The sequence below is a fragment of the Procambarus clarkii genome, chromosome 10, assembly GCF_040958095.1.
Source record: "Procambarus clarkii isolate CNS0578487 chromosome 10, FALCON_Pclarkii_2.0, whole genome shotgun sequence".
Classification (NCBI taxonomy): domain Eukaryota; kingdom Metazoa; phylum Arthropoda; class Malacostraca; order Decapoda; family Cambaridae; genus Procambarus; species Procambarus clarkii.
This window is the reverse complement of record NC_091159.1, coordinates 54,273,661-54,288,853: the sequence shown is the minus strand read 5'-3', so window position 1 is coordinate 54,288,853 and position 15,193 is coordinate 54,273,661. Positions and strand designations below refer to the sequence as shown.

Sequence of the window (15,193 nt, the reverse complement as noted above, 5' to 3'; positions counted from 1 at the left end):
CATCGACACGGTCACAGGGTGAGTACATTTCTCGAGTACAGTACACACCTTCTAGTCTAGTGAGTACACACCTTCTTGAAAGGTCTGTACATGTATATATATATTCAGACCATTCAGGCTTGTTTGCATATATATATATATATATATATATATATATATATATATATATATATATATATATATATATATATATATATATATATATATATATATATATATATATATATATATATATATATATATATATATATAAATGTTATGGTGCGAGGGTAGCGGTCTCGCTCCTCGAATTTCAGGGCCCGGGTTCGAACCTGGGCCCTGAATAGTTTCGGTTCGAAATATGTGTTATTTGTTGTGGCCCTTAAGGCCTTAATAAAGTCTATCGACCTTATTAAAGCCTATCGTTCCTGTCTTAAGACTTATCCTTAGATAGGTCACAGCAACAGCTGGGAAAAGTTACAGCTCTGCATGATGTGATATGTGCTACATATCACATATTATATGTGATATGTAGCACATATCACATATTATATGTGATATGTAGCACATATCACATATTATATGTGATATGTCGCACATGTCACATATTATATGTGGCGGTCAAGCTCTTATAATGAGGGGGATTTGAACCACGAGACAATAGACTGGGAACATCTAACAACACAATTGTAACGAGGACAGTTCCTTGGCCTGGTACAAGACCTCTTTCTCATGGTACAAGACCTCTTTCTCATGGTACAAGACCTCTTTCTCATGGTACAAGACCTCTTTCTCATGGTACAAGACCTCTTTCTCATGGTACAAGACCTCTTTCTCATGGTACAAGACCTCTTTCTCATGGTACAAGACCTCTTTCTCATGGTACAAGACCTCTTTCTCATGGTACAAGACCTCTTTCTCATGGTACAAGACCTCTTTCTCATGGTACAAGACCTCTTTCTCATGGTACAAGACCTCTTTCTCATGGTACAAGACATCTTTCTCATGGTACAAGACATCTTTCTCATGGTACAAGACATCTTTCTCATGATACAAGTGAATCATCTAAGTGAGTACATCTAAGTGAGATGTACTAAGTGTACTTTCTCATGGTACAAGACCTCTTTCTCATGGTACAAGACCTCTTTCTCATGGTACAAGACCTCTTTCTCATGGTACAAGACCTCTTTCTCATGGTACAAGACCTCTTTCTCATGGTACAAGACCTCTTTCTCATGGTACAAGACCTCTTTCTCATGGTACAAGACCTCTTTCTCATGGTACAAGACATCTTTCTCATGATACAAGTGAATCATCTAAGTGAGTACATCTAAGTGAGATGTACTAAGTGTACTTTCTCATGGTACAAGACCTCTTTCTCATGGTACAAGACCTCTTTCTCATGGTACAAGACCTCTTTCTCATGCAGCGTGTGTCGGAGCCCGCCAGCGGCGACACCTTGTGAATCTTGTGTTAACATCCATGTAGAGGAGAAGACCACTTCATCGACCACATCCAGGTAGAGGAGAAGATCCACTTGGTCGACCACATCCAGGTAGAGGAGAAGACCACTTCATCGACCACATCCAGGTAGAGGAGAAGACCACTTCATCGACCACATCCAGGTAGAGAAGATCCACTTGGTCGACCACATCCAGGTAGAGGAGACATTCGCCCCTTCACGTGATCACTATGTCATAAGACGGAATACATTTATGGAAACCCACAAAGTCCAGGACGATGACTTTCTGGACCACCTACGAGGAGATTTTCAAAGAATATGAGGATTGAAAAGTCCGCCCTGGAGGGGGTCAGTGGGAGACATGAAAAGCATCTTGGGAAAATTTTTCCTCAGATCATCAATGAACTTGTTAAAAGTGAATATTCACTTTTATCAATTGAAATTTCAATTGAAATTTCAATTGAAATTTCAATTGTTAAAAGTGAATACGAAGAAGGAGAGGGAAAAGAAAAAGAAAATTCCTCCCGGAATCACAGATTAATAAATATACAGAAAAACATTAAACCTAGCTTCTCAAGAAATCTCCTCAGCCAAAAGAAAGAAAGAAAACTTGATCATGAAGATTCTTCTAAGTCTTTTTATTCGTATCTAAAAAGTCAAACCAAGACAAAAGACTCGATAACACCTTAAACAATTAGACTCTCCGACTTATAATTCACCATAAAAGAGCAGCCAACACTCTGAATGTATACTCTACATAAGTATTATCACAATAAAGATTGTTAAACATCCCAACACCCTCACAAATGTTTGAAGCAGGTGAGGAGAAGGGATTAAGAGAAAGTGAGAGATAGCCCCATAACGTGGGAAGCAATCAGAAAGAGAACTGGCCAATTATAGTAAGACACAGACAATTTAATTCAAGAATTTTGTGTTTTAGGAAGAGAACAGTTAAGGTATTTTATATTAACAACAACAGAACACAATATTGTCTTATTTACACTGAAGAAATTTTAGTGAAAGTTGTTAATTAGTTAATTATTAATTAACTAATTAATTAGATGTTAATTATTAATTAACGATGTTAATTAGATGTTCCTTAGTCTCTTTTAAACTGGTTGGGAGAAGTACGGGCTTTTGGTCACATTTGGGAGGTCATTCCGCAATTTGAGTTCCGTTGTTTGCATGGCATTTCAGTTTTGAGGGAGAGTCGCACTCTAGAAACAAAGATGTATTTAGATGTATTACTTTAAATAATACATCTGAATACATCTAGATGTTGGTTAGATGAACAGATGTATTACTCCTGTGGTGTCCACGGGTTTTATTACAGTCCTCAAGGAAGTGTTTGACGTCAGGACTGTAATAGAAAGTGTTTTTATTACAGCTCAGAATAGCATAAATGCAGAACACACTTGATAGTGTGTTGAGTGAGTTGATATTTAACATATTCAAGGACTGGACTGAAGGTACTAAAAGCTATCTGGAATTGGAAATTGTTATTGTTCTAATTGTTGATTTATGTTGAGTAATTAAGGGGTCGAAGGTATTTTTTGGGTGTTAAGTGCCGAGCGACAGACACCGTAGGTGAGATGTCGATACACCAGTGAATGATAAATTATTACCAAGGCAGAGAGAGAGAGAGAGAGAGAGAGAGAGAGAGAGAGAGAGAGAGAGAGAGAGAGAGAGAGAGTTAGAGAGAGAGAGAGAGAGAGTTAGAGAGAGAGAGAGAGAGAGAGAGAGAGAGAGAGAGAGAGAGAGAGAGAGAGAGAGAGAGAGAGAGAGAGAGAGAGAGAGAGAGTTAGAGAGAGAGAGAGAGAGAGAGAGAGAGAGAGAGAGAGAGAGAGAGAGAGAGAGAGACGAAGTATCGGATTTTGGAGAGAATGTCTACTGCTTTTGAACCTTGCCTTGCTATATTTTTTTGTATTTGGCAATTTCAATTCATGTTGTCAGTGTGAACACCAAGGAAAGTCTGTCTACTCTATTCTCAATTTGGGTATTGTTAATTTGCAGTTCAATTTCATTAATGGACTTGCTTCGAAACAATTTGTAATATGTTGTTTTTCTTCAATGTAAAGAGTCAGTTGGTCAGTAGTGAGCATCAAATGAAGTGTTTACAGTTCAGTATTCACTGAGTCAGTTGAGAATATGAAGGTTGAGTCATCACCCTGGAGAGCAGTACTGGCGGCTGGAGTCACAAACACGATGTCTCTAAGTTGGGGAGGTTCACCTTGTTCTTATGTTGCGCGAAGTATGGCAGCGGTCACTATGTGCTTATGTTGCGCGAAGTATGGCAGCGGTCACTATGTGCTTATGTTGCGCGAAGTATGGCAGCGGTCACTATGTTCTTATGTTGCGCGAAGTATGGCAGCGGTCACTATGTTCTTATGTTGCGCGAAGTATGGCAGCGGTCACTATGTTCTTATGTTGCGCGAAGTATGGCAGCGGTCACTATGTTCTTATGTTGCGCGAAGTATGGCAGCGGTCTCTATGTTCTTACATTTGTTTTCCAAACCACACACTAGAAAGTGAAGGGACGACGACGTTTCGGTCCGTCCTGGACCATTCTCAAGTCGATTGTGGTCCAGGACAATCGACTTGATAATGGTCCGCGACGGACTGAAACGTCGTCGTCCCTTCACTTTCTAGTGTGTGGTTAGGAAAACATCTTTCAGCCACGTTATTGTGACTCCTCATCTGCATATGTACTTACATTCTTGTAAAGCCACTAGCACGAATAGCGTTTCGGCCAGGTTCTTTAACTTAAATTTTCCCCTGCAATTTGACCTGCCAAATCGTTTAACAACCAGGTGCCCATTCACTGCTGGGTGAACAGAGGCAACAGTTTAAGGATTGGCGCCCAGCCAATCCTCCCCGGCCAGGATACGAATCCAGGCCAAAGCGCTAGGGAAGCGCCGGGCGAGTGCTTTACCACTGCGCCGCGGGGACAGACAATTTATTTAGAATAGTCTTAGTTACAGCAGTCAGTTTGTTGGAGGTGTAATGAGGCGGTCGGAATCTGGCTGTTTGCTCTGTGACGAGGCTGTAGCGTCTCGAGAGGTTAGGAACTGGACTGGTCGAGTGTTACATTGTTACTGGTGAGTGTCTTGGGTGTTGAAGACGGCCGGTATCTCTCAAGCGTCTCTACTGAACCACTATACCAGTTTAGACTGACTGCGAGCTGTTGTTGCTGTTTTAGATTCAGCTACTCGGAACAAAAGTTCCAAGTAGCACGGACTATTGTGAGCCCGTAAGTGCTCACCATGGCTCTTTGGAGCTTTGGTGAGCACTTAGAGCCATTATCTGTATCAATAACTGATACCGGAGATCTGGGGATGGATGGGGGGTCTTCATGGTGGATTTCAGCCTCGGAGGGCTGGCTGTACCAGTCATGGAGCTGGTGGGGTTAGTGTAGACCTCCAGGACTACAGTTTTTTCTTTGGCTGAGCCGTGCTGTCGTTGGTGTTTGGTGAGGCGGCCTCCAGGAGGAGGTCTTGTACCGAGTAGGTGTCGTATTTGTGGTGCGGCGGTGGAGCTCCTACTAAGATTTCTTCGTCTGAGGAGTCCGTAACCTCCGTAGTTGGTGGTTTTGTCTTCCGTCTGGCAGCCTGAGGAAGGCTCAGGTGTCGTGAGTTTGTGGTAGAAGCTATTTCAGGAGCGCTGGTGGTGCTGTTAGTATTTGTAGACAGCACGTCTGCTAGCGCATCTGCTGAGATGATGATGGTAGGAGTGTTGGGAGCTGGAGATACCTCTGTTCGTGCCGCCCGGGTCTTGCGTGGTTCTGGAGTCTGTGTTGAGATCGTCCTCGTGGTCGTCCTGGTGGTAGTCTCCGGAGTGGTAGAGGAGGCTGTGAGACTTGCGTCCCGGGCGATGATGGGGTCCAGGCCGTTGGCTAAGTACAGCGTGTTGAGTTCCTTGATGAATCGTTGATTGTCTGGTCCGACAAGCCTCTCCGCTAGTCTAATAAGACTAGAGATAATGCCTGCACGTGATGCAGGGGGCTGTGAGGGTGCTGACTGGTCCTTAGGTCCCCAGTGTGGAGGCCGGGTGGCCTGTTGGGAGGAGCCGCTGTTTGGTAGGGCTGGTACGGCCGTAGTCCGCATCTGGCTTATAGAAGTGAGGCTCGGGAACTGGTCAGGTCCAAGGTCTAAGGTCGCGGCGACTTGCCTCTGGGTGGTCGGCGGCGTGGTGGTCTTCTATTTAATCTTCTTCAGTTTCTCCTTCCTTTTTGTGCAGAGGCAGGAGGTGGCGGCGTGCTGGTCTCCACAGTTCGCGCATTTCTTGGTGGTGGCTGCACAGTCCTTGTGGTTGTGAGTGCCGGAGCATGAGCTGCACTTAGCCGTTTGTTCTGGACACTTGTTGGAGAAGTGTTCATAGCTGAAGCACTTGTAGCACTGTCTCACGTTGTAGACCTTCTCCACGCCGATCTGGTTTGGGGAGGAGGTGATTCCAAAGCATTTGAACCCGTTCTTCACTGCTTCCTGGGCCTGTTCTGCTGTTTTGAAGGTCATGTTCGTCGTGGGTCGAGTGGCGTCGTTAGTCTTGATGAGTAGAGCTGTCGTTGCTCAGAGTCGGGATTTCTTCTTTCACTTGCCGCACTATGGTGTTGGGGACATCACCCGCTAACCAGCGGTTCAACCTGTTCACAAATATCGTTTTCCCGGCAGTGATTTGTCTGGGAGGAATTGGTGAAAGGTTCGTCTCCAGTAGTGGGACCCGGCGTTCCCGATCTTCTGTAGGTCCGCTTTTGTTGCCACGGTAACCGTGGCCTCGTTACCATGCATATGGACGTCAACTGGTCCCATTAATGTTGCCTTGTCATTGGCTGCGCAAATTTCACGCTCAGAGCGCTTGTAGACTCCGAGGAAACTCACTTTCACTTTATATGTCATGTTCTCTGGCAATGGCTGGGATTGTCAGGAGAACTTGGAGTGTCGGAATGGACTACGATCTGCTGGCAATGGCTTATATTATAAGCTTCTCCTTACCTTGGCCTTGATGGGGTGGTGCTTCTCCGGCCCCGTCCACGGCGATTGCCGGGTTGGAGGTCCCTGTGCCCTTTTTCACCACCTTCGAGGTCAACCCCGGAACTCACAGTTCCTGCGACGGCGCTGGAACCAATCGTATTGGCGTGTGCCTTTCCATTGGAGACTTTCAGCGCCGTGGAGAGGGGGGGACCTGCTGCCTGGGTAACAGCTTCTTTCCCGAATCAACCTACCCTGGCTTTGCGCCCTCACCAGGGCGCAAAGACCGACAACCAGAGCGTAACTTCCTGAGACTGACGGATGCCTACTATATAGTATTTTACCTGTCAGCTGGCCTGATTGATCCAGTACCCTTGGGAAGACCTATTACTTGTAACTAGCACATATAGGTTTAGTGTACAACTTCCTAACTTATGGATATGTTAAGTAGAATTAACAGGAACACCTACTTGCTTGCACTGAACTATTTAGAGTTTGGAGCAAGTATATTACTTCAGTAAAGAGTTAAACAACTCTTTTGGGTTATACTAGTCGATGGCTTACGTGACCATCAATAAGTCTTTAAGAAGCCATATGACGAACGATTAGCAAAAATTGAGAATTTCGTTCAAAATAACGCGTCTACGACACTATGAGCATAGTGAATACGGAAAAGATATTTTAGTTAGTGGTAAATATTTCCGTTTTCTTCATTACTGTCAAGTTTGATTTTCTGTTGAAAATTTGAGACTAACTTAATCAAATTAGCAAATTTTAAATTTGCTAAGAATAATCCCTTTATCGGGCACAGAAAGCCTGTATATACATATACTTCTGGCTAATATTAAAGTCCAACCTACCCCAAAGCCAAACTACTGCCCTTCCCCCAGGAAGCAGCCGCATAAAAGTAGCCTAACTCCCGTTTACATATTTACTAGATGAACAGAGACATTATATTTATTTATTTATTTATTTATTTATATACAAGAAGGTACATTGGGTTTGTGAGAATACATTGGATAGTACAGTATTTACATTCTTGTAAAGCCACTAGTACGCGCAGCGTTTCGGGCAGGTCCTTAATCTAGCAGATAATTTTAAGTAGGTAATTTCAAATTTCAATTTCAATTTCAGTTACAGGTTATAACAAACACACCAACAACGCCTGAGACTACAAACGAAGTGTGACATTTTCCGAGAAATGTCTCTTTATGTTCCTGAATGATGTTCTAACTTTTGCTAGTGAAAAGTATGCCGCTGACGTTATCTGGTTAATATGAGCCTCTGGAGTTAGGTTTGGTGTCATGTCCACTCTCAGGTCTTTTTCCTCTATATAACTCCATAGGGAGTTAGTTCCCCTTCATCTTGTACTGTTCCTTTGGTCTCCTGACGCCAGTTCCTATTTCCATCACATTACACTTGCTGGAGTTGAGCTCCAGTAGCCATTTCTTGGACCAACTTTGCAGCTTGTTCAAGTCGTCCTGGAGAATCTTGTAGTCCTCATCCGTCACAGCTTTTCTCATTAGTTTTGCATCGTCTGCAAACAATGACATATGACTCAACTCCTGACGATAGTTTACATAACTAAGAGAGAGTAAGTGTCCCAGCAGCGATTCTTGAGGCACTCCGCTTGTTACCCTACACCAATCGAAACTTCTCGCCCCCCTCACTGTTACACTCTGGCTCCTGCCTGTTAGGTAATTCTTTACCCTTTGTTAGTGCTTTTCAGCCTACTCCTTCCTGCAGTTTATGTAGCGTGTGTGTGTGTGTGTGTGTGTGTGTGTGTGTGTGTGTGTGTGTGTGTGTGTGTGTGTGTGTGTGTGTGTGTGTTAATAGTTGTGTTTTTGCGGGGGTTGAGCTTTGCTCTTTCGGCCCGCCTCTCAACTGTCAATCAACTGTTTACTATTTTTTTTTCCACACCACACACACACACACACCAGGAAGCAGCCCGTGACAGCTGACTAACTCCCAGGTACCTATTTACTGCTAGGTAACAGGGGCACTTAGGGTGAAAGAAACTTTGCCCATTTGTTTCTGCCTCGTGCGGGAATCGAACCCGCGCCACAGAATTACGAGTCCTGCGCGCTATCCACCAGGCTACGAGGCCCCCTGTGTGTGTGTGTGTGTGTGTGTGTGTGTGTGTGTGTGTGTGTGTGTGTGTGTGTGTGTGTGTGTGTGTGTGTGTGTGTGTGTGTGTGTGTACTCACCTATTTGTACTCACCTATTTGTGCTTGCGGGGGTTGAGCTTTGACTCTTTGGTCCCGCCTCTCAACTGTCAATCAACTGGTGTACAGATTCCAGAGCCTACTGGGCTCTATCATATCTACACTTGAAACTGTGTATGGAGTCAGCCTCCACCACATCACTTCCTAGTGCATTCCATCCGTTAACTACTCTGACACTGAAAAAATTCCTTCTAACGTCTTTGTGGCTCATGTGGGTACTCAGTTTCCACCTGTGTCCCCTTGTTCGCGTCCCACCAGTGTTGAATAGTTTATCCTTGTTTACCCGGTCGATTCCTCTGAGGATTTTGTAGGTTGTGATCATGTCTCCCCCTTACTCTTCTGTCTTCCAGTGTCGTAAGGTGCATTTCCCGTAGCCTTTCCTCGTAACTCATGCCTCTTAGTTCTGGGACTAGTCTAGTGGCATACTTTTGGACTTTTTCCAGCTTCGTCTTGTGCTTGACAAGGTACGGGCTCCATGCTGGGGCCGCATACTCCAGGATTGGTCTTACATATGTGGTGTACACGATTCTGAATGATTCCTTACACAGGTTCCTGAACGCTGTTCTGATGTTAGCCAGCCTCGCATACGCCGCAGACGTTATTCTTTTTATGTGGGCTTCAGGAGACAGGTTTGGTGTGATATCAACTCCTAGATCTTTCTCTCTGTCCGTTTCATTAAGTACTTTATCTCCTATTCTGTATCCTGTGTCTGGCCTCCTATTTCCACTGCCTAGTTTCATTACTTTGCATTTACTCGGGTTGAACTTCAACAGCCATTTGTTGGACCATTCACTCAGTCTGTCTAGGTCATCTTGTAGCCTCCTACTATCGTCCTCAGTTTCAATCCTCTTCATAATTTTTGCATCATCGGCAAACATTGAGAGAAACGATTCTATACCCTCTGGGAGATCATTTACATATATCAGAAACAGTATAGGTCCAAGGACTGACCCCTGCGGTACTCCACTCGTAACGTCTCGCCAATCTGAGACCTCACCCCTCACACTGACTCGTTGTCTCCTGTTGCTTAGGTACTCCTTTATCCAATGGAATAACTTCCCTTTTGTCGGAAAATCCGACACCATTTAATAATCATACAGATAATAGCTGTATTACCAACAAGTTACCCATAGAAAACGTAACTTGTAGTGGAATTACCGTCTAAAGAAAACGGGATATCATCACCACATACTATTATAATTCACCAGCTATTCTGCTGGGAATTATTCTTAAATACATTAGTCTTTGGACTTTACCATCATAAAAACATCTTATATAAATTAACTTAATTATCAATATTAAAGTAGAGTAAATGTGACCCTTCACTTTCTGAAATCTGGACAAAGTAGGCCAGGCGAGAGGGAGGAAGGAGGGCAGCCATTGTTGTTGTCACCTCCGAGACGTGTGGAGCAAACCAGCTCCTATCATATCTGGACAATGTCGGCCAGACGTCAATAGTATGGAGTGTTAAACAGCCATTGTGTATTGAGACCAGAGGCTCACACGGGAGCAAATTCGGCTCCTGTTAATTTTACTTGGACGTAGTGTTATGGAAACCAAAGGTACCATCTCCAACACGATGTCTACAATTCAAGTTAAGTCTATCCGAAACCCGTTTATCATTCATTTATGGCCATTAATGTCAGGATATAGGGTGACCCGGTTAGATCGCGAAATCGCCTCAAACTAAAGGTAATTAAGCCAGGTCTTCAATGTTCCATATAGTGTTTTCTCTGATATAGCTTGTCATATATAGTATTCTGGCTTCACAGCTAGCGCACTTTTGACAGGTCAAGACGAGGATGCAAGATTTTGTGCACCAGTTACTGGGTGATATGGAAGCTACCTCAAAGAGGATAATTTGGTGTCTACACCCTAGTTATACCTGGTGGACTAACCTGCTGTACTATAAGATAAGGAACCTCTTCAATGTATGTAGTTACTGTAGTTTGATTGGCTGCATATATATAAATTTAATAAACCCCCCTAATGTGTAGAGGATCGATTTGTGAGATTATGAGATTATTGCAGAAATACAGTCCACTTAACATTATACAAATTGCTATCGAAGTATATAAATTAACGTAAATATAAATTCATATAAATTAAATAAATATAAATCTCACAGGTCGGTTCCCACACCTTTCACTCCAGCCTGCATCTCCAGCTTTTTCACTAGCCTCTTGTGTGGCACTGTATCAAAGTCTTTATGACAATCCAAAAATATGCAGTCTGCCCACCCCTCTCTTTCTTGCCTTATTTTTGTTGCCTGGTCGTAGAATTCAAGTAACCCTGTGAGGCAGGACCTGCCATCCCTGAATCCATGTTGATGCTGTGTTACAAAGTTCTTTCGCTCCAGATGCTCCACTAGCTTTCTTCGCACAATCTTCTCCAACAGCTTGCATGGTATGCAGGTTAGGGACACTGGCCTGTAGTTCAGTGCCTCCTGTCTATCCCCTTTCTTGTATATCGGGACTACATTAGCTGCTTTCCAAATTTCTGGCAGTTCCCCTGTTGCCAGTGATTTGTTATACACTCTGGAGAGTGGGAGGCACAGTTCTTCTGCTCCTTCCTTTAGTATCCAAGGGGGGATTCCATCTGGGCCTATAGCCTTTGTCACATCCAACTCTAGTAAACACTTCCTTACTTCCCCGCTGGTAATCTCAAACAAGAGATTGTGTGTGTGTGTGTGTACTCACCTAGTTGTACTCACCTAGTTGTGTCTGCAGGATCGAGCATTGACTCTTGGATCCCGCCTTTCGAGCATCGGTTGTTTACAGCAATGACTCCTGTCCCATTTCCCTATCATACCTGGTTTTAAAATTATGAATAGTATTTGCTTCCACAACCTGTTCCTGAAGTGCATTCCATTTCCCCACTACTCTCACGCTAAAAGAAAACTTCCTAACATCTCTGTGACTCATCTGAGTTTCAAGCTTCCATCCATGTCCTCTCGTTCTGTTACTATTCCGTGTGAACATTTCGTCTTTGTCCACTCTGTCAATCCCTCTGAGTATCTTATACGTTCCTATCATGTCCCCCCTCTCCCTTCTTTCTAGTGTCGTAAGGCACAGTTCCCTCAGGCGCTCCTCATACCCCATCCCTCGTAGCTCTGGGACGAGTCTCGTTGCAAACCTCTGAACCTTTTCCAGTTTCATTATATGCTTCTTCAGATGGGGACTCCATGATGAGGCGGCATACTCTAAGACTGGCCTCACGTAGGCAGTGTAAAGCGCCCTAAATGCCTCCTTACTCAGGTTTCTGAATGATGTTCTAACTTTTGCCAGTGTAGAGTATGCTGCTGTCGTTATCCTATTTATATGTGCCTCAGGAGATAGATTAGGTGTTACGTCCACCCCCAGGTCTCTTTCACGCGTCGTTACAGGTAGACTGTTCCCCTTCATTGTGTACTGTCCCTTTGGTCTCCTATCTCCTAGTCCCATTTCCATAACTTTACATTTGCTCGTGTTGAATTCTAGTAGCCATTTCTCTGACCATCTCTGCAACCTGTTCAGGTCCTCTTGGAGGATCCTGCAATCCTCATCTGTCACAACTCTTCTCATCAACTTTGCGTCATCCGCAAACATCGACATGTAGGACTCTACGCCTGTAAACATGTCGTTAACATATACAAGAAATAGACTTGGTCCCAGCACCGATCCTTGTGGTACTCCACTTGTTACTGTTCGCCAGTCCGACTTCTCGCCCCTTACCGTAACTCTTTGGCTCCTTCCTGTTAGGTAGTTCCTTATCCATGCTTGGACCTTTCCCCCCACCCCCGCCTGCCTCTCGAGTTTGAACAGCAGTCTCATGTGCGGTACTGTATCAAAGGCTTTTTGGCAGTCCAGAAATATGCAGTCTGCCCAACCATCTCTGTCCTGTCTTATCCTCGTTATTTTATCATAGAATTCCAGAAGGTTTGTTAGGCACGATTTCCCTGTCCAGAACCCATGTTGATGTTTGTTCACAAACCTAATGTTCTCCAGGTGTGCAACCAGTCGTAGCCTAATTATTCTTTCCAGTATTTTACAGGGGATGCTTGTCAGTGATACAGGTCTATAGTTAAGTGCCTTCTCCCTATCACCTTTCTTGAAGATCGGCACGACATTTGCCTTCTTCCAGCAACTGGGCAATTCTCCTGACATAAGTGACTCATTAAAGATCATTGCCAAAGGCACGCTGAGGGCCTGTGCTGCTTCTTTTAGTATCCACGGTGATACTTTGTCTGGTCCAACTGCTTTAGTTGCATCTAGAGTTGTCAACTGTTTCATTACCTCCTCTGCTGTCACCTCTATATCTGATAGTCTTTCATCTAGGGTAACCCCTTCCAACAATGGGAGCTGCTCAGGCTCGGTAGTGAACACTCCATGGAAACTGGCATTCAGTGCCTCGCAGATTTCCTTGTCACTTTCAGTATATGCCCCCTCTGTCTTCCTTAGTCTTGTCACTTGGTCGTTCACCGACATTTTTCTTCTTATATGACTGTGTAGTAACTTAGGTTGTTTTTTCGTTTTGATTGCAATATCGTTCTCATAGTCCCTTTCCGATGTTCGTCTTATGTTAATGTAATCGTTCCTAGCTCTGTTGTATCTGCTTCTGTTGTCCTCTGTTCTTTGTCTTCTGCGTGTGTGTGTGTGTGTGTGTGTGTGTGTGTGTGTGTGTGTGTGTGTGTGTGTGTGTGTGTGTGTGTGTGTGTGTGTGTGTGTTCGTGTGTGTGTGTGTGTGTGTGTGTGTGTGTGTGTGTGTGTTCGTGTGTGTGTGTGTGTGTGTGTGTGTGTGTGTACTCACCTAATTGTACTCACCTAATTGTGCTTGCGGGGGTTGAGCTCTGGCTCTTTGGTCCCGCCTCTCAACCGTCAATCAACTGGTGTACAGATTCCTGAGCCTACTGGGCTCTATCATATCTACATTTGAAACTGTGAATGGAGTCAGCCTCCACCACATCACTTCCTAATGCATTCCATTTGCTAACTACTCTGACACTGAAAAAGTTCTTTCTAACGTCTCTGTGGCTCATTTGGGTACTCAGCTTCCACCTGTGTCCCCTTGTTCGCGTCCCACCAGTGTTGAAAAGTTCGTCCTTGTTTACCCGGTCGATTCCCCTGAGGATTTTGTAGGTTGTGATCATGTCCCCCCTTACTCTTCTGTCTTCCAGTGTCGTGAGGTGCATTTCCCGCAGCCTTTCCTCATAACTCATGCCTCTTAGTTCTGGGACTAGTCTAGTAGCATACCTTTGGACTTTTTCCAGCTTCGTCTTGTGCTTGACAAGGTACGGGCTCCATGCTGGGGCCGCATACTCCAGGATTGGTCTTACATATGTGGTGTACAAGATTCTGAATGATTCCTTACACAGGTTCCTGAACGCCGTTCTGATGTTAGCCAGCCTCGCATATGCCGCAGACGTTATTCTCTTTATGTGGGCTTCAGGAGACAGGTTTGGTGTGATATCAACTCCTAGATCTTTCTCTCTGTCTGTTTCATTAAGTACTTCATCTCCTATTCTGTATCCTGTGCCTGGCCTCCTGTTTCCACTGCCTAGTTTCATTACTTTGCATTTACTCGGGTTGAACTTCAACAGCCATTTGTTGGACCATTCACTCAGTCTATCCAGGTCATCTTGTAGCCTCCTACTATCATCCTCTGTTTCAATCCTCCTCATAATTTTTGCATCGTCGGCAAACATTGAGAGGAACGAATCTATACCCTCTGGGAGATCATTTACATATACCAGAAACAGTATAGGTCCAAGGACTGACCCCTGCGGGACTCCACTTGTGACGTCTCGCCAATCTGAGACCTCACCCCTCACACAGACTCGTTGTCTCCTGTTGCTTAGGTATTCCTCTATCCACCGGAGTACCTTCCCTCTCACTCCAGCCTGCATCTCCAACTTTCGTACTAGCCTCTTGTGTGGCACTGTATCAAAGGCTTTCTGACAATCCAAAAATATGCAGTCTGCCCACCCTTCTCTTTCTTGCCTTATTTTTGTTGCCTGGTCGTAGAATTCAAGTAACCCTGTGAGGCAGGACCTGCCATCCCTGAACCCATGTTGATGCTGTGTTACAAAGTTCCTTCGCTCCAGATGCTCCACTAGTTTTTTTCGCACAATCTTCTCCATCAGCTTGCATGGTATGCAGGTTAGGGACACTGGCCTGTAGTTCAGTGCCTCCTGTCTATCCCCTTTCTTGTATATCGGGACTACGTTAGCTGCTTTCCAAGTATCTGGCAGTTCCCCTGTTGCCAGTGATTTGTTATACACTATGGAGAGTGGTAGGCTCAGTTCTCTTGCTCCTTCCTTTAGAACCCAAGGGGAGATTCCATCTGGGCCTATAGCCTTCGTCACGTCCAACTCTAGTAAACACTTCCTTACTTCCCCACTGGTAATCTCAAACTTTTCCAGTGGTTCCTGGTTAGCTATTCCCTCACTTACCTGTGTGTGTGTGTGTGTGTGTGTGTGTGTGTGTGTGTGTGTGTGTGTGTGTGTGTGTGCGTGTGTGCGCGTGTGTGCGTGCCTCATTAGTGCCTCATAATACGGAGTGTTGGTTGTCTTCGTCACAGTGTAC

The 15,193-nt window shown here is 44.5% G+C and overlaps 1 protein-coding gene across 1 annotated transcript; it reads right to left on the bottom strand.

Annotated features, from left to right (window-relative positions):
• Window positions 1-654: 654 nt before the first annotated feature.
• On the bottom strand, window positions 655-1,044 carry LOC138363378 (coiled-coil domain-containing protein 70-like). Its single transcript, XM_069322412.1, has one exon. It carries the CDS (start codon window positions 1,042-1,044, stop codon window positions 655-657), a length of 390 nt encoding a protein of 129 aa, XP_069178513.1.
• Between the last annotated feature and the right edge of the window lie 14,149 nt (window positions 1,045-15,193).